Genomic DNA, 25,502 nt, shown 5'->3' with positions numbered 1-25,502 from the left:
CGCCGCGAGCAGCCGCGCCTGCTGTTCGTTGATACTGTCGGCCTGCTGCCCCTCCCCCGACCCGACTCCGCAGCGACCTGGCCCTGCAGGCCAGCGGCTCCAGCCCGGCACCCGGGACTCTGGACTCCGTGACCCTGTCCTCCGCCTGTCTGCCCGGGAGCAGCCTCAGACCGCACAGCGCTGCGCGTGGCGGTAAGCGACCCCGCACGCGCAGCCCCCAGGTCCCCTTCCGGAGCGGGGCGAGCAGGGGCTCCACGGGAAGAGGCCATCCAGACGGGGAACTGCAGGAGGGGAGGCCATCGGGGAACCGGGGAGACCGCGAGGGACCTGGGGAGGCCTCTGGTGAGCGGGGCCCGCCAGGCGTCCAGGGAGGCGCTCAAGGCCGGGTGACGGAGGCTTGTGTCGCCTCCTCCTTTCGGGGCCCTGCCTTCTGCCAAAGGACTTACAGGCTTCAGCCCAAGCCCCTTGGACCGGCTTGATTGCAGACTCCCACCCACACTTTGTGCGGCCAGACGGGCCCTTGGTTTTGCTGTTCTTGAGTTTTCTTGCACGGTTACCAGGATCTTATCTCTAACCTATCCAGAGTAGTCTGTGTGCTGGTTTTGCTTCTGAAAGTGGTAGCTTTTGAAAGGTGCTGGCTTCCTCTCCCCATTACAACTCGATGGAGTGCTATGGTTCTTATCCTTGATTTTGAGCCTGATATTCCTGTTGTTTTCAGTAAATTAAGAGATTGTCATCAAAACATTGAGCACAGAGAAGAGGCCTAGCACCTGTTTATAAGCCAACAAGTCTTCAGGAATTTTTAAAGTGGTTAAATTGATCAGTGATCTGAGGTAAATCCAACTGAGAGGGCTGGGAAGCCTAGTACCCTTGATGAAACAAACACCTGTCAGAGGCCGACTCGTCAAGGCAACTGTTAGATAAACAAGCCAGACTGACAGCCACTTGGCCTTCTGTGTCTTTTCCCCTTAAGGCATTAGAGTAGACTGTACCTTACACTCCTTTTGTGTTAACAAAAGATCCCAGAAAGGCTGCCTCTGAGGCGGTGCTCCTGAGGCCCATTGACTCAGCTCATCTAGTATTCTACAGCCGCTCCAAGGTCACAGTGTGTGGGGACAGGGATACTAATTCACTCCTGAACCACCTGTGACTGGCAAATGTTGGTGTGGCTTGGATTTAATGTCACTGAGACAAAACAAGGAAAGATAATGCATTGTAAAAGTCATAAATAATTTATGTTTTTGCATTTGGACAATGTGTACATAGATTTTTTTAATGGTAAAACAGTGAAAATAAGTTTGTCATTCTATAGTTTTGCCTAATAACTATGTAGCTTTTGTATTCTGATGTTTACACTATGAATGACCCCAACGTGGATGGCATGGCAATTTCAAAAGAAAACTTTTCTTCATACTTACAGGATAAATTGAATTACTTTGGGTGTCAGTTTTCCTTGTATCAGTGAGAATTTTTGAAAGAAATACTATCTTTGTATGAATGTCTATGACAGTATGTTTTTAGGAATTGATAATTTGGAGAAGAAATGTTTTTTTTAAATTCTACTTTCTTCCTTCATTAATTTTCTCCTCAGAATATCAGCAGATTGGATAATATGACTTTGAAGTTATTTTCCTCCAGAAAATTGTATGACCTTAGCTGCAGTCTTATTGCATTATCTACCTGTGGAGGTTATTTTTGTATAGGTACTAGTACTACTTATTCTTACTAGGTTTTAAATTTATATTAGTTTTTTTCATGTTGTTTTTGATATTGGCATTCTAAAAATTTGAAATTAATGTTCTAAGTTTTGCTGCTCTGTATGGGTGAATTATGTTAATATTTTTTAGTATTAATTTTGTAACTTTAATTCTGCCAACTTTTGAATGAAAAAACCTGCAGGATTTGGTGTTTGAGTTTTGTTGCAAGTGTTAATATGTTTAAAGGAAGAAATGTGGGGATAAGGTTTGTGAATTGTATTTAACACAAAGGGGCACAATTTTTTTTTAAAGACTGAAAAATACTATTTTGAACTTACCTGGTAATACGTATAATACCTAGCTGTAACTTGCCCAAAGCAGCTTTTGCCTTCATTGCTAATTGGTTTAAAGACAGAATATTTTTGTTGTTTTATTCTAAGAAAATTGAAGCCAGCATGTTTAAGAGAACTCTAAGAAAATGTTTACTTTTGTCAATTTCCATTGTTGTTTGAAAACCCATTCTCATCTCAAGTCCTGTATATCATTTCATAATATTTTGTTAGATAGTAATTGGCCCTCTTATTTCAGATATTACTGAATATAAATAACCCCCCAAAATAGTTTGACCACTCCTTTGAAGTTTGATAAATTAATTAGATATAAATATCCCATAATGTTCTTGAGTGTACTTTTTTCCTGAAGCTTACTGTAAGATTTTTCTTTTTCTTTAGACATGGGAAAGTCATTTTCTCATTTACCTTTGCATTCAAATAAAGAAGATTCTTATGGTGGAGTCACATCAACTGAAAATATGAGGAATGGCTTGGTTAATGGTGAAGTCCATAATGAAGATGGAAGAAGTGGAGATGTCTCTCAGTTTCCATATGTGGAATTTACAGGAAGAGATAGTGTCACTTGCCCCACTTGTCAAGGAACAGGAAGAATTCCTAGGGGTATGTGTTACTGCATTGTTTTTCCTTTAAAGAATGATTCCAGGCATTTGTATAAATATTATAAAACCCGTGGGTCTAAGCACAACCTTCTGTGTTTTAAAGACTTTTATAATTGTAACTCCAGGGAGAGGAAATCCCAGAGCAAAATACCTCTAAAACCGGAATCCATCAAAGGGAGAAATAAAGTTTAAAACCCATTTATTGCTTACAAACTGCAGTCCAGGACCATCTCTTTCCTGCTCTGGCAGAAGCAAGCAAGACCTCCCCCTAACATCTCAGGTTCAGATAAGCCCCTGGTTGCCCAGGTAATTACACATTGGTTCATTTCTGTACCTGAGGAAGAACTGTTGGTATGGAGATGCACTAAAGCCAGGTGAGAGATTCTGGAAATACTGCAATTTTACCCATAGGCCACTTCTCCAGAAATCTCGCCTTACAATCTACTCATTCCCCCTCTTCTGCAATGGTCCCTGGGCGAGAAAACTGGACCATTGTGACCAGACTAATGACATACAATAGCAACAGCAATAAAATCATGATAATCCTCAGGCCAGAGGATTCAGCGAGGTTCAAAGTCTTACGCAGATTAAGTCTATAGCTCGCCCATTCCATAGGCAGGCAGTAGCTGAAGAGGTAGAGGGTTCAGAGCAATCATCACACAGCAGCTGTAGCCAGGGGGTGTATCAGGCCACAAGGACTGTAGGAGATAATAACCTTAAGGGTGACAAGGTACATGTTTTAATGACACTAGCATAAGCAAATCTTGTCCATTAGGTAGGATACATGCAAGAGAGTGGTCCTGTGATGAAACAGTGGAAGGAATGGAATCTCATCCTGGTCTAGTATAACAAACTTTCACTCCCCTCCCTGTGGAAGTTACAAATGGGTCAATATATAGGGCTATGGGAGGTACATGCATTGGCCCTAAAGATATAACAAAACTCCCCATAAGATGCTCTTACCTCCTGGATGTTTTGGGGGCACTAACATGATCTTTGGGGACCACTCTCCTGTTACTCCCAGAATACACACGAGTCCAGCTTGCAGGCCTTTTTCCCAAGGTGCCAGAAGGGCCAGCCATTGCTGGTCTATGTGTTGAAATGTCCAGGGCCATGTCCACTCAACAGTGTCACCAGGGTTTAATGCAGTAGTGGCTGGCAACAGGATGTTGCTCTGCTGGCCATATCCTGGCTTCAATAATTCTTCTTTGGTTTGCACATACAGTTGTATAGAAGAGGCAGCAAGGTGTGTTAGGATATCCACAAGGCTCAAAGCTCCTTTATGTGGCTTCTCATGCAAACACCGTAGCACTGTCCATAGGCAAACTGAACAGCCCCGAAGACTATTGGTGTCCGACTTCAGGCCAGATTTCAACAAACTGTTGTACCTCTCTATCATACCTGCCCCTGTAGGTTATAAGGTATATGAAATTTCCACTTTATTCCTAATTGCTGCACCCATCCTTGTAATGCATATCCAGTAAAGAGGGTGCCTTGATCGCTTTCAATTACCTGCAGCCTGCCATAGGCTGCAAAGAGATGCTCTAGGCCCCTCTTGGTGGTTTGCTGATCTGCGTGATATGCAGGAAAAGCAACCAATAGTCCAGTAGCCATGTCCACACAAGTCATGGCATACCGATACCCTTCTAATACAGGTAAAGGCCCAATATAGTCTACCTGCCACCTGACAAGGGGTATAAATCCCCCTAATATTGTCCCATGTTGCTGTGGGACTCGGTGTAAGTCCCTCTTAGAACATACAAGGCAGTCCTCATGGGCTCTGCTGACTTATTCAAAGGTCAAAGGCAAGCCCCACTGACGGACTACAACCCACATTGTCTTTTGCCCCACATGGAATACTGGTGTACCCATTGGGCTGCATCAGAGGCAGGCTTTCCTTCTAGCCAGCGCACCAGGGCCAGTGTGTCTGCTTCATCAATCCCTGGGGATGCCAAGGCAAATGGTCACTCACATGACATATGGTAAGAGTCTTAGTCTGACCAGAGGCCCATAGGTCTTGCCACAACTCTTGCCCCCAAAGGGGCCAGTGACTAACCATCCAGCTGGCATGGTAACATGTCAGTAGCCTTGACCTGCCCTGATAGCTGGGGAATGGAGGTCACATGTAATTAGCAATTCATTGGTCCTGCCTACATGGGTCAATCAATCCCTGATAGCTGGCCCAGCTGTCAGTGAAGACAGTTATAGGGGAGAGCTCCTGGGTGATCACAAGCCATACTACCCGCAACTCAGCCCATTGGCTGCTCTTCCTCTCTCCATCCTCCATCCATATTGTCTCAGTCTTAGGATAGAAAGCCACAGCCATCCACCTCGGGGGCTGCCCATGACTGGAGATGTCTATAAACCAAGCATCTTCAGGTATAGGGGCTTTTTCCTCCTGATCAGGACTCTTGGCTACCAATGGCTCAAAAGCAAGTTCTTCCTACTTTCCACTGGTATATGTCATTGGCCCCAGTGAGCATTAGAGTTCTCCACTTAAGGGGCTAGTAGAGAGGGCGCTGCGCTGCTGAAATATGCGGCGCATTTGGCCAGTGTAGGTGTCTGTGCAGCGCCACTCTGTGGCCTTGGGTTCAGTCTTACATCCACCCTGCAATGGGATAGGTAGTTATTACTTTGGTCGGAGCTGTTCCGGCAGTGGTCTCTAGCCACCAAGGCATGGTACACAACAGCCAGTTGCTTCTCTATCAAGGTGTACCAGCCCTCTGCTCCTTTCCATGGTTGTGACCAGAATCCAGTAGGTTAGTGTGTTCGTTCAAGCTGCTTCCAAAGACTCCATTCATAACCATCCTTGGTTACATGAACATCTAGCTCACAGGGTCCTGATGAGTCCACTACACTCAAGGGGTGGATGGCCTTGACTGCTTGCTTGGCAGCAGTGAAAGGAGCTGCACATGTCTCATCCCAGTCCCATCTGATGCCTTTTCATACCAACCAGTATAAGGGCTTCAGAATTTGTTTCCAAGTGCAGGATAGACACTGTCCAGAAACACAAAAGACCCAAAAACTCTTGTAATACTGCCACAGTGGTAGAGGTAGGGAAAGTCTGAACCTTGTCTATGACTGCTTCAGGAATAACTTTAGTTTTACCCAACCAGACAACCCCCAAGAATTTTACAGACAAATCAGGTTCCTGAACCTTGGTGCCATTCACAGCCCATCCTTTCTCCTGTAAATGTTGCATCAGTCTAGGAATTGCCCCTTCTAAATCTGAAAGAAAATCAGATGTGAACATGATACCATCAATGTAGTGATACAACTGCACCATTTGTGGTTTCTTCATATGGCCAAGTCTTGGGCTACAAGCCCATGACACATGGTGGGACTGTGGAGGTATCCCTGTGGAAGGACAGTGAATGTCCACCGCTGTCCTTCCCACATGAAGGCAAAGTGTTCCTGACTTACCTATGCTATGTCAATAGAGAAGAAAGCATTAGTAATGTCTACTGCTAAATGATACATTTACAGTTCATGGTTGAACATGTCCAGAATGGCTGCTATAGAGGGAACAGTAGCATGCAAAGGGGTGTAACTTTATTCAGTTCCCTGTAGTCCACGGTCATATGCCAGGAGCCATCTGGCTTTTTCACTGGCCACACTTGGGAATTAAAGGGACTATGAGTGGGCTTTATGCCTACCTTCTCCAACTCCTGTAGAGTTTCTCCAATTTCCTTGTGCCCCCTAGGCAATTTCTACCACTTAGTATTTGTCACCCACTGAGGTACAGGCAGAGCTACTGGTGGATGCTTAGCATGTCCCCTCAGAACTGCCTTTGCCACATGTATGCTCAGTGTGAACTGACCTGCAGTGGTCTGTAACCACAGATCTTGCCAGATATCTACCCCCAAAATATATTCAGGGCTGGGAGAAATGTACACAGTATACTTCTTTTGGGAGTAAACACTGTATTCCCAATGGGATTTGGGCTTTCTTCACTCTAAATGCCTTAGCCCTATAGCCATCTATTACACCAGTGTCCTGGAAAAATGCTCAGTGTTGCCGTAAATCAGAGAACACTCAGCTCCTGTGTCCACCAGTGTCAGGACACATTGTACATTCACAGAGGACCAGTGAATTGCTAATTACATGTGGCCTCCATTCTCCACCTTGGCCACCCCACCAGTTGAACCATGATGCCCAGATGTCCTCCTGTGGGGATGAGGTCTTGGGCAAATCCTGAGTACTGTCTTCCAGCAAGTTTTGCAGGTACACAGCCCAGGCATGAGGCTTTGACTCCATTTTCCATGTCCTGGATCTCAGCGGCTGGAACTGCTGCTCTGGCTTTAATTGGTGCCACAGTTCTAACAAGATTCTATTGGGCTGCCCATCAAGTTTTTCTTTCATTACCCTGGCCTTTATCAAATCAACCCAGATCTGGGTCTTTGAGACCTTCACGGGGCCTTTTGCACTTCTCCTTTCAACCGTGGCCCATACCTTCCCTCTGTGCCACTATTGTTTCAACCTTGTCCAGAATCTGCTTAAGTATGAGTAGCCTTGCTTATGGATTGCCCTATGTGGGGAACAAAAATAGTCACTAGGGACCCAAAGAGAGATATGGGAGTTGTATGCAGCACCAGATTTCTCATTTCTATGGTGAACACCTCCACATTGGGGCTCTGGGGGTCCCAATTATAGATTATATTTTTCATACCCAATTCCTGCAGTACCTGTTAGAACTCTGCATACGTTTTTCCAACTACTGGGTAAATATGGTAAATCACCCTGATTAGGCCAAACTACCCTGATGGCAGCTGTCAGCCTTTCCAGGACTGTCTGGTTCCTGGAGGCATGATGGGCATTTTGCAAACCCTGCTGGATGGAAGGGTGAGTTGTCAGGGAAACCATTCTGCTCATCTCAGTCCCCGACATAACAATGTTTTCCACACCCATATCCCGGAGATGTAAAAGCCGTGTAGGCAGAGATTCCGATGGCTTCTCCCTATACCGGACACTGTCCACCAGCTCATCCTGGGTATAAGGAACGAGCATGGAGTGCCACACAGTCTGCGGGGTGGCTCCTCCCTCTGAGGAGCCTGTGGTTGTTTCATTTTAATTTTTTTAGTTATAGCTGGGCAGGCCTTTAAAATAGGAGAGGATGGCACCTCAGGCGGTGGCCTCGGTAGCAGATCAGCTCATGGCCCCACCTCCTCCCACTTTCCCCCGAGGTTCTCCTCCATTCTGGAGCTGAAGGCATCACTCTTTCCTCCCCTCCCCTGCTACCTCCTGCACCGTGGCTTTTCCTGCCTCCTCCCCCCTCAGGGATGCTAAGGAATCTTCCTGGAGCGTGATCTGCCTTTTCAGTAACTGTTTCTCTTCCTTAACGGCATCCCGTAGGTTATTGCCCAGCTCCTCCAAGCGATGCTGAAGTGTGTCTCTCTCCCACCTAAGTCCCTCTCTCTCCTCACTAACACTCTCAATAATCTTCTCTTTCTCCTGTATAACATTTTTCACTATCTTGATGAAAAGAGACTCTACAATGCCAGCTGCTACATAGCCACCTAGGGTCTCCAAGCGGTCTTCCCACCCATGGAGGACTAATTCTGCACCTTTCAGTATTTCTGCCCTTCCCCATCCCTCTAGGAGGTACTTTACCCTCAACCAATTCCCCACTAGGGGTTCCCAGATTGGAAGCCCCACAGCTGGGGGGATAATAACAGGTGAAGCTGCACCCTCTGCCACTGCATCCACTGGGACCTCCCCACCATCCACAGGGGGGTTCCGGGCATCTCCCCACCATCAATAGGGGCAACCCTCCCATAGGTTGCACCCATTTTGACAGATTTTGGGTTCAGAGATCCTGCCAACTGCTGCCAGATGTAACTCCAGGGAGATGAAATCCTGGGGCAAAATACCTCCAAAACCGAAAGCAGTCAAAGGAAGAAATAAAGTTTAAAACCCATTTATTGCTTACAAACTGCAGTCCAGGGCCATCTCTTTCCTGCTCTGGCAGAAGCAAGCAAGATCTCCCCCTAACCTCTCAGGTTCAGATAAGCCCTCTGTTGCCCAGGCAATTACCCATTGATATGGAAATGAACTTTTTTCCATCCCTGAGGAACACCTGTTGGTATGCATATGCACTAGATCCAGGTGAGATATTCTGGAAATACTACAATTTTACCCACAATAATTAGAGATAAAATTTATCTTTTATATTCAATCAAAAGAATACAAGGAGACAAACAACAATTTCCTAAGACAGTAATGAAAACTGCCCTTCTACCTCCCAGTATTTTTTTTTTCCCACCTGTTGTAGCAGACATCTACTATTTTGACTGAAAACCTAAAAATCCTGTTATGGGTTGAGTTCATTCTCCTCAGTTTTTGTTCCTGCTGCAACAAAGAATTGAAAGGCAGAGACACAGTAGCGAAGCAGAATGAAAGTTTTATTTGAATTCTCAGCAAGGGAGAATTGTACCAGAGTTAAGGTCGACAAAGGCAGGTTTACTTAATTACACTCCAGGAGAGAAGCAGGCCAGCATCAAGGTAGACAAAGTCAGGCTGCTGACTGTGACACTTCTTTTATGGAGTTTTTAACAGGGCAGAGAAATCCTTGATTGACATTCTTTGGCGTAGGGGGCTTGATCTGATAAGAGGATTGAAGACATGGGCTGTAGTCTTGACTTTTTTTATTTGGGAAATTTTTGTTATCTGGGGAATGCCTGTACTCTGAGGCTTTTGTCTAGGGAGTGTCTGTGTCCTCAAGTCACTCTTAGTCCCTGTGACTTCATTTAATTTACTTTCTTGCTCTCTGGCTTTATCTGATTAACTCCCCAAGTTCTTGGTGGGCCCCACTCTCTTCATTCCGATCATACCTGTCTTTCTGCCTAACTGTTCTGTTGGGACATCAATAGAGGTCATATCCTAGTCCCTTTGCTATATTGGTGTTAGGAACAATGTAATTTGGTGACCAAATATTTTAATTCATTATCTAAAGAAGAATGATAAGCTGGCCATGCCCTTACTATTTTTAAGAGGAACTATGTTAGGAGGGATTTATATCAAGATGAGACTCAGAAAAAAGAAAATCAGTTTGTGGCCTATGACAGGGAAGTCAGAAGGAAATAATCCCCTGTGCTGTTTGTAGGCTACTTTAGTATCAGTGACAGCAATAGAAATAATAAAAGTACCTTGTGCTGTTCTCATTTTCTGCTTGGTTGAGCTTGATATGTGAGCCTGGGGAGACCCTGAGGGAAGGACAAAGTGACAGTATAAGGTATATCAGAGTCTCTTGAGAAATATCTTAGGTTGGGGAAGTTTATATTTGAGTTGGCCCTTTGAATGCATGATTTTATCTTTTCCGGGATAGTAAGCTGTTAATGAATGAAAGGATTATTATAGTTGAAAGAATTAATAAATCACCAGGCTTGCAGGGGGCAAGAGGGTGGGTGGAGATGGGGGGTTGGAGGGGCAGTTTAGCAACCTGGAAATGTTTTTGAGGTATGGTCAGCAGGTTTTATTGACAGCCTGGGAGTGGATTGTGACTACTAGTGTGAAAAAACAAAATTCAGCAATATATTTGAAGATCTAATTGGCCTTATTAAGCTCTCTATGAATCGGGCAGCATCCCATCTAACAAGTAGAGAGGTGATCTGAGCAATTGTACAAAATGGAAGGTTTTCATAGGAAGGGGGGAGAGGCAAGAAGTTACTGCAAAAGAAAAGAAAGGGTTGTTTCAGACAGATCACTCTCCCTTATGGGGAACAGCAAAGGGTCTTACACAGATAAACTCATCTTGTGGGGGGGCCCATGTGATGGACTACCTCATTGATGCTGACCAAAAAATTCCTATAAAAAGGTCACATTCCTGCAATAGGTTGAAACTGTAATTAAGTCTTGGTTTGAGGGGCAAATGACTCTATTTGGGCTTGTTGTTTCTTTTTTTAAGAATAGTTCTAAAAAGGGCCTGGAATTCATGTGCAAGACCTAGGCTGAAATCATTGGTGTATAGATGGTACTTAAAGCTAAGTTGAATGAAATCACCAAGCTTGTCAGTGTGAATAGACTTAGCAGTGAACCTTGGGGAACTGTAACTTTTCAATATCAGTGACATTAGAAAGAATTAGCAAAGACACTGAAAAAGTGCAGCTAGAGTTGTTGGAAGAAATCTCTGTTCTGTGGTGTCCTGGAAGATAAATGTAGAAAGTGTACTAAGGAGGTGAGAGTGATCAACTATGTTAGATGCTACTGATAGAACAGAGAAGTGAGGACTGAGAACTCACCCCTGGATTTGGTGTAGAGGCCTTTAAAAGAGCAGTTCTGGTAGCCTGCGTAAACACGTATAGCACATATAGAATGGGATCAAGAGAGCATAAGGGGAGCAAAGTTATATAATGAGAAAATAGGTTTTTTGAGGAGTTTTGCTATTTAGAAAAGGAGAGGAGAGATGGGAGCTGGAAGGGTTATGAGGTCAGGATAGATTTTATAGTATTTATATGCTGATACGAATGATCTGTAGAGAAAAGAAGGAGATTCTTTGATAATGCAGGAGAATTGCTAGATCTGGTGCACAAATGCAGAGGACTTCTCTTGCAGGAGCACCTGCAGTTTGCTCTTAGTGGTGGGAAGGAAGGTAGCGTGAGTAGACACAGAAGCAGGTAGGTGGGTGGGTGTGGTGGTGGGAGCTTGTGGACATTCTCTTCTGTCGTTGTCTCATGAGCTAAGCTTGAAGGTAGGGAAGGAGATACTGGTGATCTGAAGAGAGAGGTGAAGCTATGAAATCGTGATCTTGGCGAATTGGATTGAGAATGTGAATTAGGGAAACATAGTATGATTGTTGGCATCATGAAGGGCCACTGAGATTAGTCATCTACAGTGAGACCAGTGAGTGACTATGTTTTTCCATCCATATTTAGCCAAGTGGATTTGGGCATAATGGCTGAAGGGTTGCTTTTAACTAGGATTGTAGTTTAGCCATTTGAGTACCACCAAACAAGATGGGATGTGTATAAACACACACATAGATATATCTATATCATAAATATAAAATATTTATTTATGTGGGTATGGTAGTATAAAAGTACTATAAATGAGGTAGTACAAATGAGGAGAGAACTGTGGAGGGGACAGGGAGGAATAATGGAAGCATTATGGAAAGCTTTAAAAGAGAATTTGCTTATGGTGCTTTAATAGTTAATACCAAAAAGATAATTTGTGGTGCAGTTGGAAACTTGGCAGTTCAAGATCCATTTATCCACTAATTATATGGATATAGCTCAACCCAAGAAATAAGTGATGAGTTTTGAAGTTGCTTAACCTAGGGTTTGGCCTAAAAATTCTCAGAAGGCTTATTAATGGAGGCTTTTGAAGTGTGAGACCTGGAATGTGTCAGTTTGGGTTTTCAAGGGGGATAGTGTAGAAACCTCTGCAGTTACAGGGGTTTCAGGAGGTAGCGAAGTTTCTTCTGCTGTCATCCAGATAAGCAAATCAGAGTCTTAATGAAAAATTGAGTTTGAACGAAGGCCTGGTAAATTCAGATCTTCTGAAAGCTAGGGCTTTTCAGATTTTTTTTTTTCCCAGTAAAAGAATTATTCTTTCTCATTTCTTATATGATTCCAATTAGCTAAACATCTAGATATGAAAAAACACAATATTTGCTCAGAAACTCAACTTTTACTAGATAATTTTTGTAAGATTTTGAGACTAATTTACTAAAGGAATGAGATGAAAACTAGATAATATGCTGGTCTTTCTAAACCAGACTTTGAGGGGAAGCCACTATATTTTTAATTAGTCCTGTTAATAATTTCTAAACTACTTCTTTACTTTTAGGGCAAGAAAACCAACTGGTGGCATTGATTCCATATAGTGATCAGAGATTAAGGCCAAGAAGAACGTAAGTGATCATAAGAAAATGGCAAAAAAAAATTGTATATTTTTCGCTTCTCAAAGTATGTATAAATAATTAGTTAACACTATTAAAAGGAAAAGTGTTAATCCCAGTATTAAGTTATGCTATCATATGCTTTGTGTCATTTAAAAAAAAGAGATTTTATGGTTGGGGCAAAGTCTTCAAAACAGCATAGCATTTGAATCTTCTCAAATCTATTTATTAAAACAGACAAACGTAGAATAGTAGTAGGAAACACAGAGATGACATTTTCATCAAAAATGGGTGTAAGGCATTTCTACTCACACCAGAATAAATCAGTATTCCAGCCACGATGACAGCAAGGACACAGACATTCTTAACAGCTGCATGGAAGCTGCGAAGGGAAGCAAAACAAGAGCCTTGGTTCAAAAGTAGATGCTTTGCCCCAAAAGGAAAGGGCCTAACTCAGAGGACTTCCAGCAAATACCTCTGAGATAAGGTAACTTTTTAAAATGGGAGGACTATTCATGCTTTACCTGGGAGGGCACACAAAAAAGGCCACAGAGATCCGTGAAGAGGCCTTGAGAAGACCAGAGGACCTAGACCATCCTAAATCCTCAAAGACCTTAGAGAAACTCAACGGAAACTCTTGCAAAAGGACAGTCATATCCTAAGGAAGAACCTGCTGGTGATAGAATCCAGTTTGTATAGGGCAAGAATAAGGGTACAGGAAAGAAAGACTCAGAAGCTAAGAGAGAATCTCAGAACTATAGAAGTAGATATTCATATAGGCCATCTTTTTAAAAATATTTTGCATTACAACAGAGGATGGTGTCCTTAAACAGTGAAGCTAGGAAAGCAACCCTGGCCCATCCTCATCACCTAAAATGGAAACTTATGTTAAAAGTACAAAAACATCTCATTTAATTCTGTGCAACAGAAAAGGATTGCAGTCAGGTATCATAATCAAAGTCAATCACTTTAGGGAATCATATAATGGCAAACTCACAGGTAAAAATTCTGCTTCAGTGAATTCAGAAGGAAGAGGAGAGAGTCTTGAAATCTGTATTTTTATAGAGCTCCACAGCTTGATTCTTAATGTGTAGCCTCATTTGGGAATCACTGCAGTAAATGTTCTATCTGTAATAAGCCTGAAATCCCGGTCTCCAAAAAAAGTAATACATCTTTTAAGGAGAACAGTTTAACGCTTAATAGACTCAGACCCAACCCTACTCAATACTTTAATAATGTAAAAAGTTGGTAAAATTGTACATCTGTTTCTGCTAGTGTAATAGGTGAAAAAATCAAAGTTGAAAAAATCTCTAAATGTTGCATGTAATTTTTTATGCACACATATTTGAATACTCCATTTTCCTTTTCAGAAAGCTGTATGTGATGGCGTCAGTGTTTGTCTGTCTGCTCCTTTCTGGACTGGCTGTGTTTTTCCTTTTCCCTCGCTCCATCGATGTGAAATACATTGGCGTAAAGTCAGTATATGTCAGTTATGATGCTCAACAGCGTGCAATATATTTAAATATCACGGTAAGTACAAATTTACATTACAGATACTTGATTCATCTCTTGATGATATTAAGCAGCACATTTGTCCCTGTTGAGAGAATATTAAATGTGATGCTGGGTAACTGGTTTTGTGTATGTCTGCTGTATTAACCTTCTCCATCATTTCTGGTTCTGCTGAAAATGGAAAATAATAACTACTGGTGATTAGGTATAGAATCATTTAGCATTTAAAGATCTTTAACAGGGTAAAATATACTATTATTGGCAAAAAAGTTATTTACAATCTGTTCACTTTCCAACATTTGACTCTGAATAGACACAGTCGATCCAATAGTATTATAAATGTAACATTTTCATTTCTTTTTATTTTTGTGAAATACAGTTTTTAACATCTTTAACAGATCATTCTTTTGTTGTATTTGAAGATAAAATACAAGTAACTGATTTCTCCTGTAAAAATGTCCTCTGTGTTTCTGTGTTTCCCTGGACAGTAATTTTTAGTATTCCACAGCCTCCCCTGTTCTGATCACACAAAAAAACCTAAGAGAAAGTCTTCTACCTGTTTTAGATGTTAACATTTGCTTGAGAAAAGCATGGTTTGCAAACCACTGTATTAGTAAAGAGGAAGATATATACAGGTTATACAGGTTGTACCATTAACAGTCATTTATAAATGGCTTCAGGCCTCACAGTCTTTCTGTGTGGCAGTGACTTGTTGGGAACAGTGATGTCTGGTCTTCAGTCGGTTTTCCTTGCAGAGGTGGTTGGTATGCCTGAAGTTGAGGTAGAGATGGTAGTTGGGAGGAGGGTGGTTTGAAGGGACAGGAAAAAGGGAATGGTGTGTTAAAGTGGAGTTACCACTTAATACAGGGAAGTCGATCCATTTATTCTCATTGCTTACTGTCAAAAGTTGTCAATCTAAGGGCTTTCTTAAAAAACTATAAGGAAAAATATATATACATGCATAAAGCATAACAATGCTAATTGTAAGTTATTTCATATGACCAGAGACTGATTTTTAGAACTCCACAGCCTCCCTTGTTTAGCTAGGTGACAATTAGATAAAAGTCTGAAATTTCTGTAGGTTCTCTGGCAGTATTTTGAAAAGTGAAATTACATAGTATTAATTCTGTTTCTAGAATGAGTAGTGTATGTGAGTACTATTTACTCTTTTTTAAAAAGTAACAGTTGGGTATTTTTCTATAGCCATTTGGAACAAGGAGCATATTTTCCTTTTTTTGTTCTGTTTAAAATAATGGCCAAATTTTTTTGGCCAACCTCCCAAGTCTGTTTTAGTATTAAATAAATATGGTAAATTTATAATAAAAAATAATAAAAACCATGTGATGTTCCCTTTTAAATATCAGAAAATGTATTTAAATGTAAATGTCATATTTTAAATTATTCAGGAATTCTCTCATTTTGAAATACTAGCACTTAACTAAATTGGGAAAGACAACATTAAATAAATGACATTTTTATATAGATGAACATTAGGTTTTACTAGGTGACAATTAGATAAAAGTCTGAAATTTCTGTAGGTTCTCTGTCAGTATTTTGAAAAGTGAAATTACATAGTATTGGTTTTGTTTCTTAAAATGGGTAGTGTACATGAGTACTACTTACTCTTTTTGAGTACTACTTAAACTTTGTTTCCATTTCAGGTTATTTCTTTAAGATGAATTCCTGAGCTTAAATTAGCCAATAAAGATTGTACATAGTGTAGACCTTTGATAATAAGTTACCATTATTTAAAATTTATGATTATGGCCCTATATAAATTAAATGAATTCTTACTACTTTCAGCAGCATAATGTCTGATCTTTAGTACTAAGCTTTTTGTCTTTATGTGTCTTTTTTTATGTTTATCTTTGTGTTTTCTTTCTAACTCCTAATATATCTTTTTCTAATTCTTATAAGTACTTATAAGTAAGGATTCCAAGATTGCACTGCATCACATTCCTTGATCCTATAAGGAGGTCCACTGACTTCAAATTAACAGTTCATTTCCTATGGTGTCTAGAAATGAAATTGACAGGTTTAAGAGCCAAGTAGATGAAAATGTTTATTTACATAAAGGTTATGTATATTTCTACTATTTTAAGTAATTTTTAAACATTTCTCTATACATTTATAACTATAATAAATGAGTGTAAAATATGTGATCATACTGCTGATTGCTAGTACATTCTTTACCCTTTTTTAAAGACTGTTTTTTCTTCTTTCCACTTACTCCATTTTGCATCTTTCCATAGTTTTCTCCATATTCATATTAACTTACACACATGTTCAATTTTTCTTGTTATTTTTTAATACTATTTTATTCATACTTCTATGCATCTTTGTTTTACTCACTTGTTAATGCTTTATAGAAGTCTCTCCTAATTTTCTATCTCATAGTCTTATAGTTAATCTATTCTTTTTAATGGCTACATAATAGTCCAGGTAATGACCATATTTTTCAGTGTTATTTACCTTATTTACGGGTTGTTTTTTTTTTTTTCTTTTGGTGGTTGGTTTTTGGCTTTTCGCCACTAGAAAGAACACTTATTAAGATCCTAATGTCTTTATTTCTGTGGCATAAGTTCTCAAAAGTAGGATTGCTAGGTCAAAGGATATACATAATTTTTATTTTAATGGACATTTTGCTAGATTACTACCAAAGTGGCTGTAATGCTTCATGTATTATAAGTGAACCGGAGAATTTCAAATTTGAGAATTTTCTTGGCCATTTATATTTGTACTTTTTTGTTTATTCATATCCTTTCTTGCTTTGTTTTTTTTCCTATTAAGGCTTTGCCTTTTTCTTTTCAGTTTGTAAGGGCTCTTTGTATAGATGGTAACCATTTCTATGTACCTTTCAAATATTTCTTAAAGATTCATCATCTAGTGTCTACTATTTTGCTTATGGTTTCTTTTGATATGACTATTTTAGATGTCTTATTTATTTTTTGTTATTTCTCAATTTGATGTTTTCTAATTCTTATTTTCATTGACTGTTTTCTAAAGTAATTTGAGACAGCATTGTGAATTAGAATTGCAAAAGTTGGCCCCAGCTGTTAAGTACAAAAATAATGCAGCTGCATTTCTTTCCAACCAAACAGACTTGAATCTATCCCATTTCTTCTCCATAGTGACTTGGTAAAAATAAATACACATATATAAGTTAAAATACCAGTTTCTTTTAAATTAAAAAGTTTAAAGTTTAACATTTTAAATGATCATCTTTATAGTTAATAGAATAGGAAATAGTTTACTAATAGTCTGTGGAGACATGTCTATATTAACACTCAGTAAAAATTAAATGAAATTTTAAAATTATTTTTACTGAATTTTTGTTAAGGCCACAAATAGATTTTCTAACATCCACTCTTTCATATATGTGTGCTAATCATTTTCTGGACCTTTTTTTTTTAATTGTTTATTGTAGGCTTAACATATACTTAGTACTCATGCATAAGTCCAGCAGTTGGTGCATTTAATGCTTCTTAACATTTTTGTAATACTTTTTTTTCCTCCTCATAAATGAATTATGGCCACAGCTGAAGTCATTTTCTTTATTAATTTTGAATACATATTTGTTATGCTTACTTTTAAATAACTTTTACATTTTCTGCCTTCTTTCTTTTGCAGAACTTGCTAAATATAACGAATAATAACTATTATTCTGTTGAAGTTGAAAACATCACTGCACAAGTTCAGTTTTCAAAAACAGTTATTGGAAAGACACGCTTAAACAACATAACCACTATTGGTCCACTAGACATGAAACAAGTAAGCTTTAGTCATGAAATATTTTGGTGGAGTTAAATAAGTCTCAACCTTGGTATATCATACTAACTAGAGGAAGAAAAAGAATTTCCTCCAAAAATTGACTTTGAAATGTATCCCATGCATGCGTAAGAGAATGTCTTAGAATCAAACTCATAGAGAGATTTCTAAAGTTTGAAATTATGAAATGTATCCAAAATGCTTGATGTTTTGAGCCTGTTTTCTACTGGTATATTTTAATTTTTTTGCCTTTCAGATTGATTACACAGTACCTACTATCATAGCGGAGGAAGAGAGTTACATGTTGTAAGTGCAGATTATCAATAATTTTTTCCCATTCAATTATAAAGTGTGAAGAATAAAGTATATGTATGTTTTTAATTTCCCATAATCTTAGCAGTCAGCAGACCACATTTTGGAATACTCCTGACCTCTAATCATCTCTGTTTTTCTGCCTTTTAACATATATGACATTTATGTATATACACCTGTACATATAAAATTTGTTTTTTATTTTTTACTTCTAAAGAATTGGGATCCAACACACCATGTCACTTTTTATTTACTATATTACGAGAATCATATTCTCATGTATTTTAATATTTGTTGACGTTTTAATATAGGAGAACCAAAAATGTTCATAATGTATAATACTTTGCTATTGGTTTGAAGTTCTAAAGCTTTTAAATTGGGTATAAATGATTATTAATTCTTGTTAAGGAAAAGCAATGATAAATTGTTGTCATCTTTTGACGTTAGTCTGATGAGAATTACTGAATAACTTACTGGTTCCTAAAATTTTTAAACAGAAAGTAGAAGTAATTTATAGCCCTTGTTGACCAATTCTACAACTGCTATAGTTAAAGTATGTATATTTAGAATAAAAAGTCATAAAAATGTTAATCCTTGAGGATAGAAAATAAATGCTTATTTTATTATGTCGTCTTACTGGTATCTCTATTAGTTTTTAACATAGGAAGAGGAATCATAAACTTTTAAATTTATAATGTCATAGTTGTCATTTTTTTTTCTTTTTAACAGTGATTTCTGTACACTGGTATCCATCAAAGTGCATAACATAGTACTTATGATGCAGTAAGTATGAATTTTCTTTTAAAGAGGTATTTCTTTATTAAAATTCAAGATGTATAACATTGCCTTATAGCATATACAGAGTGTAACATTGCCTATAGCGTATACAGATGGCATTTACAAATGCATCTCACTTGGGTTTTAAGCTTTGTAAGAGTGCTATGAGATCAAGTACATATTATCACACTTCACAGATGAGGAAATGGGGGCTCAGAGAGTAGTGAAGAAGCACATGGCTGCTAAACAGTTAATCTGGACCTTGCAGGAGCTCAGGAAAATGGCAGGGGTTCAGGTAGAGAGGAGGACTGAGCTCAAGTTCCAATTCCTTGCTGCCTGTGGTAAATAATCATTAACAGTAAATGAGGAGAAGTACTATTATTGATTTGTAAATTGGGCATTATCCTTAGCCAGTAAAACATTGTAGGTTTTAGATTTGGTGTTTGGGTCATTAGCTGACATTAACACTTTTCCTATGATGAGAGAACTATAATGGTTATTTTTGAGAATGTAATGAACTTAAGTATTTTTAATAATGATAGGTACTTTGAAAATATTACATCATTGTATACAATTATTTTTATAGGGCTTGTTCAGTTAGCATTTATGTTTGTTGGAGAAATACTGTACAATATTAAGTTATCATTATTCAGATAATCTTGGGAGAGAATTTCGATGTACAAAAGTATTGTTATGTTAGAAAATTTTTTTATATATATCTATTCAATCTTTCTCCCCATTTGTTTTATTTTTAGAGTTACAGTGACAGCAGCATACTTTGGACACTCTGAACAGATATCCCAGGAGAGGTACCAGTATATTGACTGTGGAAGGAACACAACTTACCAGCTGAGGCAGTCTGAATATCTAAATGTACTTCAGCCACAACAGTAAAAACTGAAAGGCATGCATCTAGAGAATACCTACTGATTATTTTCTGAGCTCTTAAGGATGAGGTACTTACTTCCTCATAGGAGATCCTTAAACATAAACTGAATGAACAAACCTAAAGTTTACACTAAGAGTACAGTTAAAATTATGTGGACTTGCAGGTTATTGCAACTCTGTTATGTGTTGATGATATTTGTACCAGGATCTTTTACTCGAATCTAAATTTACTGATTGGTTTTCTTCTCCCTTTCTTCCTTTCTCCCTAAAGGGGAAGACTGAGACTCCCTTATAGGACAATAAATAAGTACTTAAAATTCACAGCTCCAGTTAATTAAAAACATAATTTTGGTGATGAACACACTTTGAGAAACTATTTCTGAATGTTTTATAAAATATTGCTGACAGCCTATTATTCATGAAAGACTTTTAAAGAATAATAATTTTTTCCCATTTTATAAATTCCCATTGCTACCTGGTAGTAATTCAACTATATATCTTTGCTTTTTAGCTGAACATTTATAGTTTTTCATTTGTTGAAATTCTACTCATTTGCAGTTTGTTACTCTTATTTCAAGCCAGGGCTTGCATAACACTTATAAACTGAAATAATTGTGGCAAAATTCTGTACGTAATATTTTTTAAAGCTCCTAAGTGTATTATTTCACACATGTCTTCCCATGTTACAGTTTTGCGAAGTTTTTGTGTAATCTTCAAATATAGTTAATGTACAATACTATAAATAAATTGTGCATGGCTTTTTTACAGCTTTAATAAATGTTAAGTAAAGTGGTACAGATTCAAATAAAGTTGCTCATAAAATAAATAAAACAGGAAAATAAAATTCAGAAGCTTATAGAATGTGAATATGGTTCCATTTACATATCAGATTGGGCATAAAGTAGATTTGAAATAACTATTTTGATGCTCCACTTTCTTTTAATGTTGCTTTTCCTACTAAAGAATCATGAGGACACTTAGTAGTTTTCACAGCTTAAGGTACCCAAGTCATCAATTATATGAATGTTTGAGAGGAGGAAATTATTTCTTTGGTAGAAATTATCCAAGAAATCCTGTCATTAAATGGTGGTAGCCATATCAAATAAAACCTGTATTACATTTTTAAAAATTTAATCACTTTGCACATCATGTGGATATGATGCCTCTAGCAGTTACATTTTTTATGTTTTCTACTTTAATTTTGGATTTTATTTAAAGTTATTTTCAAGTATAAATTACTCACTTAGTCACTTTGCTGTTTTATATTTTCAGCACCATTTTCCATTTGGACCTTTGCCTTTTCATTTACCAAGTTCTAAAAACCTGTTAAGTACATATCACTGAGTGTAGGGGCTGTGATACCAAAAAACTTAGGTGGCTTGAGATTAATTTCTTTCTATTCTCTAGTGACAGAAATCAGGTTCCCCCATTTCACATCCCCCAAAGTGCCTAACTTAGGTCTGAAACCTGCCTACTTATCAGTGTCTGACTCTCAGTCAGTTTCTATATGTCTAACCAGTCACCTATCTAGTTTCTCATTTAGCTAGGGACCTAGAGATAGCAGTATTTCAGTGACTGTGTGTGTAAATCAAAAAATGTTACAAGATTCTCTGTCATATTGTTTTGTTCTCATTTTGTCCTCATGTCCCAATAAGTTCAAAATCACCATTTATTTCTTCAAAATCATCCTTCATAAATGCCTCCTTCAAAAATCAGTTCAGATTTATTTTCTTTGTATCTCTTACCTTGAAAAATTGTATGATGTAAATTAATTTTTCTCTTGATCTGTGGTTCTAATATCCCTTTTAGAGTACATGCATAGTAACTGCTGAGGAGGCAGGAAAGTGAGGAAACACTTGCTTTTAGTGACTTAGTTTTGAATGTTTTTCTCCATTCTTTAAGAACTTTATTATACCCACTTTCTGTGTAGTTTTAAGTCAGAAAAAAACTAGAATTTTAAATATGTAAAAAACCAGTACAGAAATAATGATTATCTGTGACTTCTTTTAGAGAGGGTTAAGTAACTTGCCATGGTAAGCTTGGGGCCAAGCAGGCTGTAAATCAGTAAAACTACAAAAAAAAAAAAAAAAAACAGATTCAGGAGAAAAGAATCATAGCCTTTAAAAAAATCTGGAAAGAATGAAGGAGGCTTTAGCTGTTCTTAGGTCATGTCCAATGCAGTTTCTTAAATGGTGATAAGATAGATACTGATACATTTTTCAAACTGCTCTCAAACCTTGTCCAAAGGGCATGGTAAAGATGCTGCAGTTTTTTCTAATACTTCCAAGAGTAACTTGCTCTTAAATTACACCTTTAATGGACTGGCCATTCTAACCAAATCTCATACTATAACAAGTCTCTGTGTGTTGATAGTACATGTATATAGCACTATGCCCTTTTCAGAGCTCTTTCATGTGTTTTTCTTACATTATTTCCCATATTCCTATGAGTCAGACAAAGGAGTGGGGTAAGATCCTCATTTTTTAGAAGTGAACAGGGAGGCATGGAGAAGTTGAAGGACTTGATGAGATCACATATTTAGTAAATAGTTTATAATTGGGACCAGATCTACTTTTCCTGTATCACATATTTGTGCTCTGTCATTTAAAATGGAGTTCATTGGAAAGCCCTTGTTGATTCAGGTTACTGTGATTAAAACTTAAAAACATTCACACAGTTAATAATGAAAGTCAAAATAATACTGATGGGCTAAGATTTGGGTACCTTTAAGTGTGGTACCTGAAATATTTTAAATGGGAAATGAACAGGTGTAAATATTTTGGAGCATAATCTGTAGCTTAATTTTTATTAAAAATTAGTACTCCTGGATCATGCCAATAAAGATATGGCTGATATGTTGTCAGAATAGACTGTTATAAATAATAGAGATTAGTGTATTTGAGATTTGAAATAACAGTATGAAAATATTAGACACCTGATAAATTGCTAAATAATCATCTTTCTTGTAGTACATTTTATATATATATATATATATATGTATATATATATGTATATATATGTATATATATATATATATATATATATGACTATGGTTTTGTCTGCAGTTTTCTATGCTTTTTTGTTTGTTTTGGCCAATGGGATAATTATTTTCTCTAAAAATTGATGACAAAATTTTACTTCAGATCTTCTGAAGTGTAATTTGGAAATGACACAGTGCAATGTTAAAATATATAGGAAGTGACTGCCAAAACTCAGTAAAAGTAGCTAAGGAGAATTCAACATTAGGCAAAGAATCCTTTCTGGTTCTTAACCTTATCATTATTGCAATATAATTCTGGATGTTTCATTGGAGGGCATGTCCCCAGTTCTCTTACATGCTATTTTATTCGTTTCTTTTAAGTTCTTAATTCTTTTTTTTTATTTTTTTTATTTTTTTATTGAAGGGTAGTTGACACACAGTATTACATTAGTTTCAGGTGTACAACACAGTGATTCAACATTTATATACATGATAATTCTAGCTACCAGCTATCACCATACAAAGTTGTTACAATATTTTGACTATATTCCTTATGTTATACATTACATCCTGGTTACTTGTTTATTTTACAATTGGAAGTCTGTACTTTTTTTTTTTTTTTAGAGGGCATCTCTCATATTTATTGATCAAATGGTTGTTAACAATAAAATTCTGTATAGGGGACTCAATGCTCAATGCACAATCATTAATCCACCCCAAGCCTAATTTTCGTCAGTCTCCAATCTTCTGAAGCATAACATAAGTTCTTAATTCTTTATATAATGATTATGTTATTTATGAGAATAGCTTGTTAGGTGCTTGTCCCCGAAGGTCAAGTCATGCTCAGTATAGTTGTATTTATTGGTTACTTACTGTGTCACATACTGTAGGAGTGGTTTATGTGCACTGTCACCTTATTCCTCAGAAGAGACTGCCAAGGCAGATGCTGTCATGTTACTGCCCCCGTGTTACATCTGAGGAAAATGAGTTTTGCAGAAGTTAAAATATGAGTAAACTTGAAAGTGGCAGGTTTGAGATTCAAAACAGGTGTGTTTGACTCAGGCATCACTGCTCTTACAATTAACATTTTTTTCCGGCCTCTGAACATGTCTTATTTGTAAAAATATGTTGCTTTTTGTACTTGACATAAGACTTTGAGATTTTTTATAGTATTTTAAAAAAATACTATTAGGATACTTTATTCTCTGTAGATTTTTGGTATAATAGAAATGTTCATCATTAATTTTTAAAATAATCATACTTATCTGTTAGGAAGTTTTTTCTTTTGAAAAGAAATACAATTTTAAATTTACACTCTTCTTTGGTAAGCAGTATGAATTGGATTTCGAGTTATTAGGTTGTCAGCCAGAGGTTACTTACCATGATGTCATGATCTGTTGTTCATAACATCTGGAAGCAGCAACTACTTGGCTCAAAGGCATCTAAGAATAATTACTTTTATTTCTCTCTCTTTTTTATAACATCAGATTTTAAAAGAGATGTTTATCATAGACTATTTTACTTTAAGGAAAAACTGTGTATTTGAGAAGGAGTAAAGAGACTTAAACATTATTTCTTTAAAAAAAACTTATTTTTACATGAAAACAAAATATATTTGCGATGTGCTTTGATCAAAACTTTCACTTCTGTATCCCAGAGCTACTTATTTCAAAGTTAAAAATTTTCACTTGTCAACTGATACTTGTGTATTTTTGTGCTTATAATGTAAATTTCACAGTGGATTTTGAAACTTATCCTTAATTTGGATAAAAGCAAGTGATATATTTATAAAGTTGCTGTAGGGATAAAAATGGTAATTTCCATTTTATAAAAAAACTACTGATGTGATTATGTTTGTAGTTCTTTTTACATCTGTTTAGCACAGGTTCTAAATTTAAAAATACAGTATGGTCTGTATTGACCCTAAAAATATTCCATAAATTAATTTAACAAATATATGGCAAGTTTTTCATAGCTAAATCTAACTCTTCTAGAAGGAAAGGGTTGTCTTCTGTTTAATTACATTAATTGAAATGTGTTTAAGAGAAATGTTTTCAACATATTTTGTATACTAAAAAATAAAAAGAATTAGTATTGAGCCAATGGCCAATAGGTACTATTACTACCATGTAGACTATTACTGTTCAAATTGTCCCACTTCCCCCAGGATTTTAGAAACTAGAAGTCTGGGAGATTCTGTATCAGCTGTAGTCGAGTGATTCTAAGTATGTAAATACTATTCATCTTTCAATTACTGTATGAAATGGAACAAATGCCACGTTGCAAAAATGCATAATTTTATTATGGTTTATTTTTAGGCATAAAATATCAACAAGCCATGACTTGTGTGTTTTGTCTCATATTTACTCGTAGAACTACATTAAATGTGATCTTGGAATGTGATTTGAAATGCTTGCCGCCTTCATCTGCTTGGTCAGATATTTTACTGATGGCATTACTCAGTAGATTCTAACCTGTGATAACTGTGGAATAAAGAATAATATAAAATGTGAGACTATGTTTGGGCTCTTACTCTTTGTTTATATTATGTATTATGACATCGTAACAAACTTAACGAATTTCCAAATTGAGCAGTTCTGTAATTGTAACCATTGGAGCTTTTCATGTAGCAAAACATGCTTATGATAAGTGAATAGAAGTTCTCCAAAATGCTTTTTTTTTAATTCACTTGTAACTGTTACTCTTGTAATTGTGTATGACAAAATAAAATTTGTAAATGTTTTAGCATGAGAAATAAAATTTGTATCAGTCAAGTAA

General features: G+C 37.4%; 1 protein-coding gene across 2 annotated transcripts; it reads left to right on the top strand.

Moving 5' to 3' along the window:
• The first annotated feature begins 17 nt into the window (after positions 1–17).
• TMEM106B (transmembrane protein 106B) lies at positions 18–25,502 on the top strand. 2 transcript variants are annotated; one of them, XM_017666885.3, is made up of 8 exons: positions 18–192; positions 2,429–2,650; positions 12,436–12,499; positions 13,858–14,017; positions 17,630–17,770; positions 18,024–18,073; positions 18,809–18,862; positions 19,612–25,502. In XM_017666885.3, exons 2-8 carry the CDS (start codon positions 2,431–2,433, stop codon positions 19,748–19,750), a joined length of 828 nt encoding a protein of 275 aa, XP_017522374.3. In that variant the 5' UTR covers positions 18–192; positions 2,429–2,430; the 3' UTR covers positions 19,751–25,502. The 2 variants fall into 2 exon arrangements, with proteins under 2 accessions (XP_017522374.3, XP_017522379.3); XM_017666890.3 differs by lacking the exon at positions 18–192 and adding an exon at positions 199–342.

The sequence above is a fragment of the Manis javanica genome, chromosome 6 (assembly GCF_040802235.1).
Source record: "Manis javanica isolate MJ-LG chromosome 6, MJ_LKY, whole genome shotgun sequence".
Lineage (NCBI taxonomy): Eukaryota > Metazoa > Chordata > Mammalia > Pholidota > Manidae > Manis > Manis javanica.
This window is presented reverse-complemented; position numbering and strand designations above follow the sequence as displayed.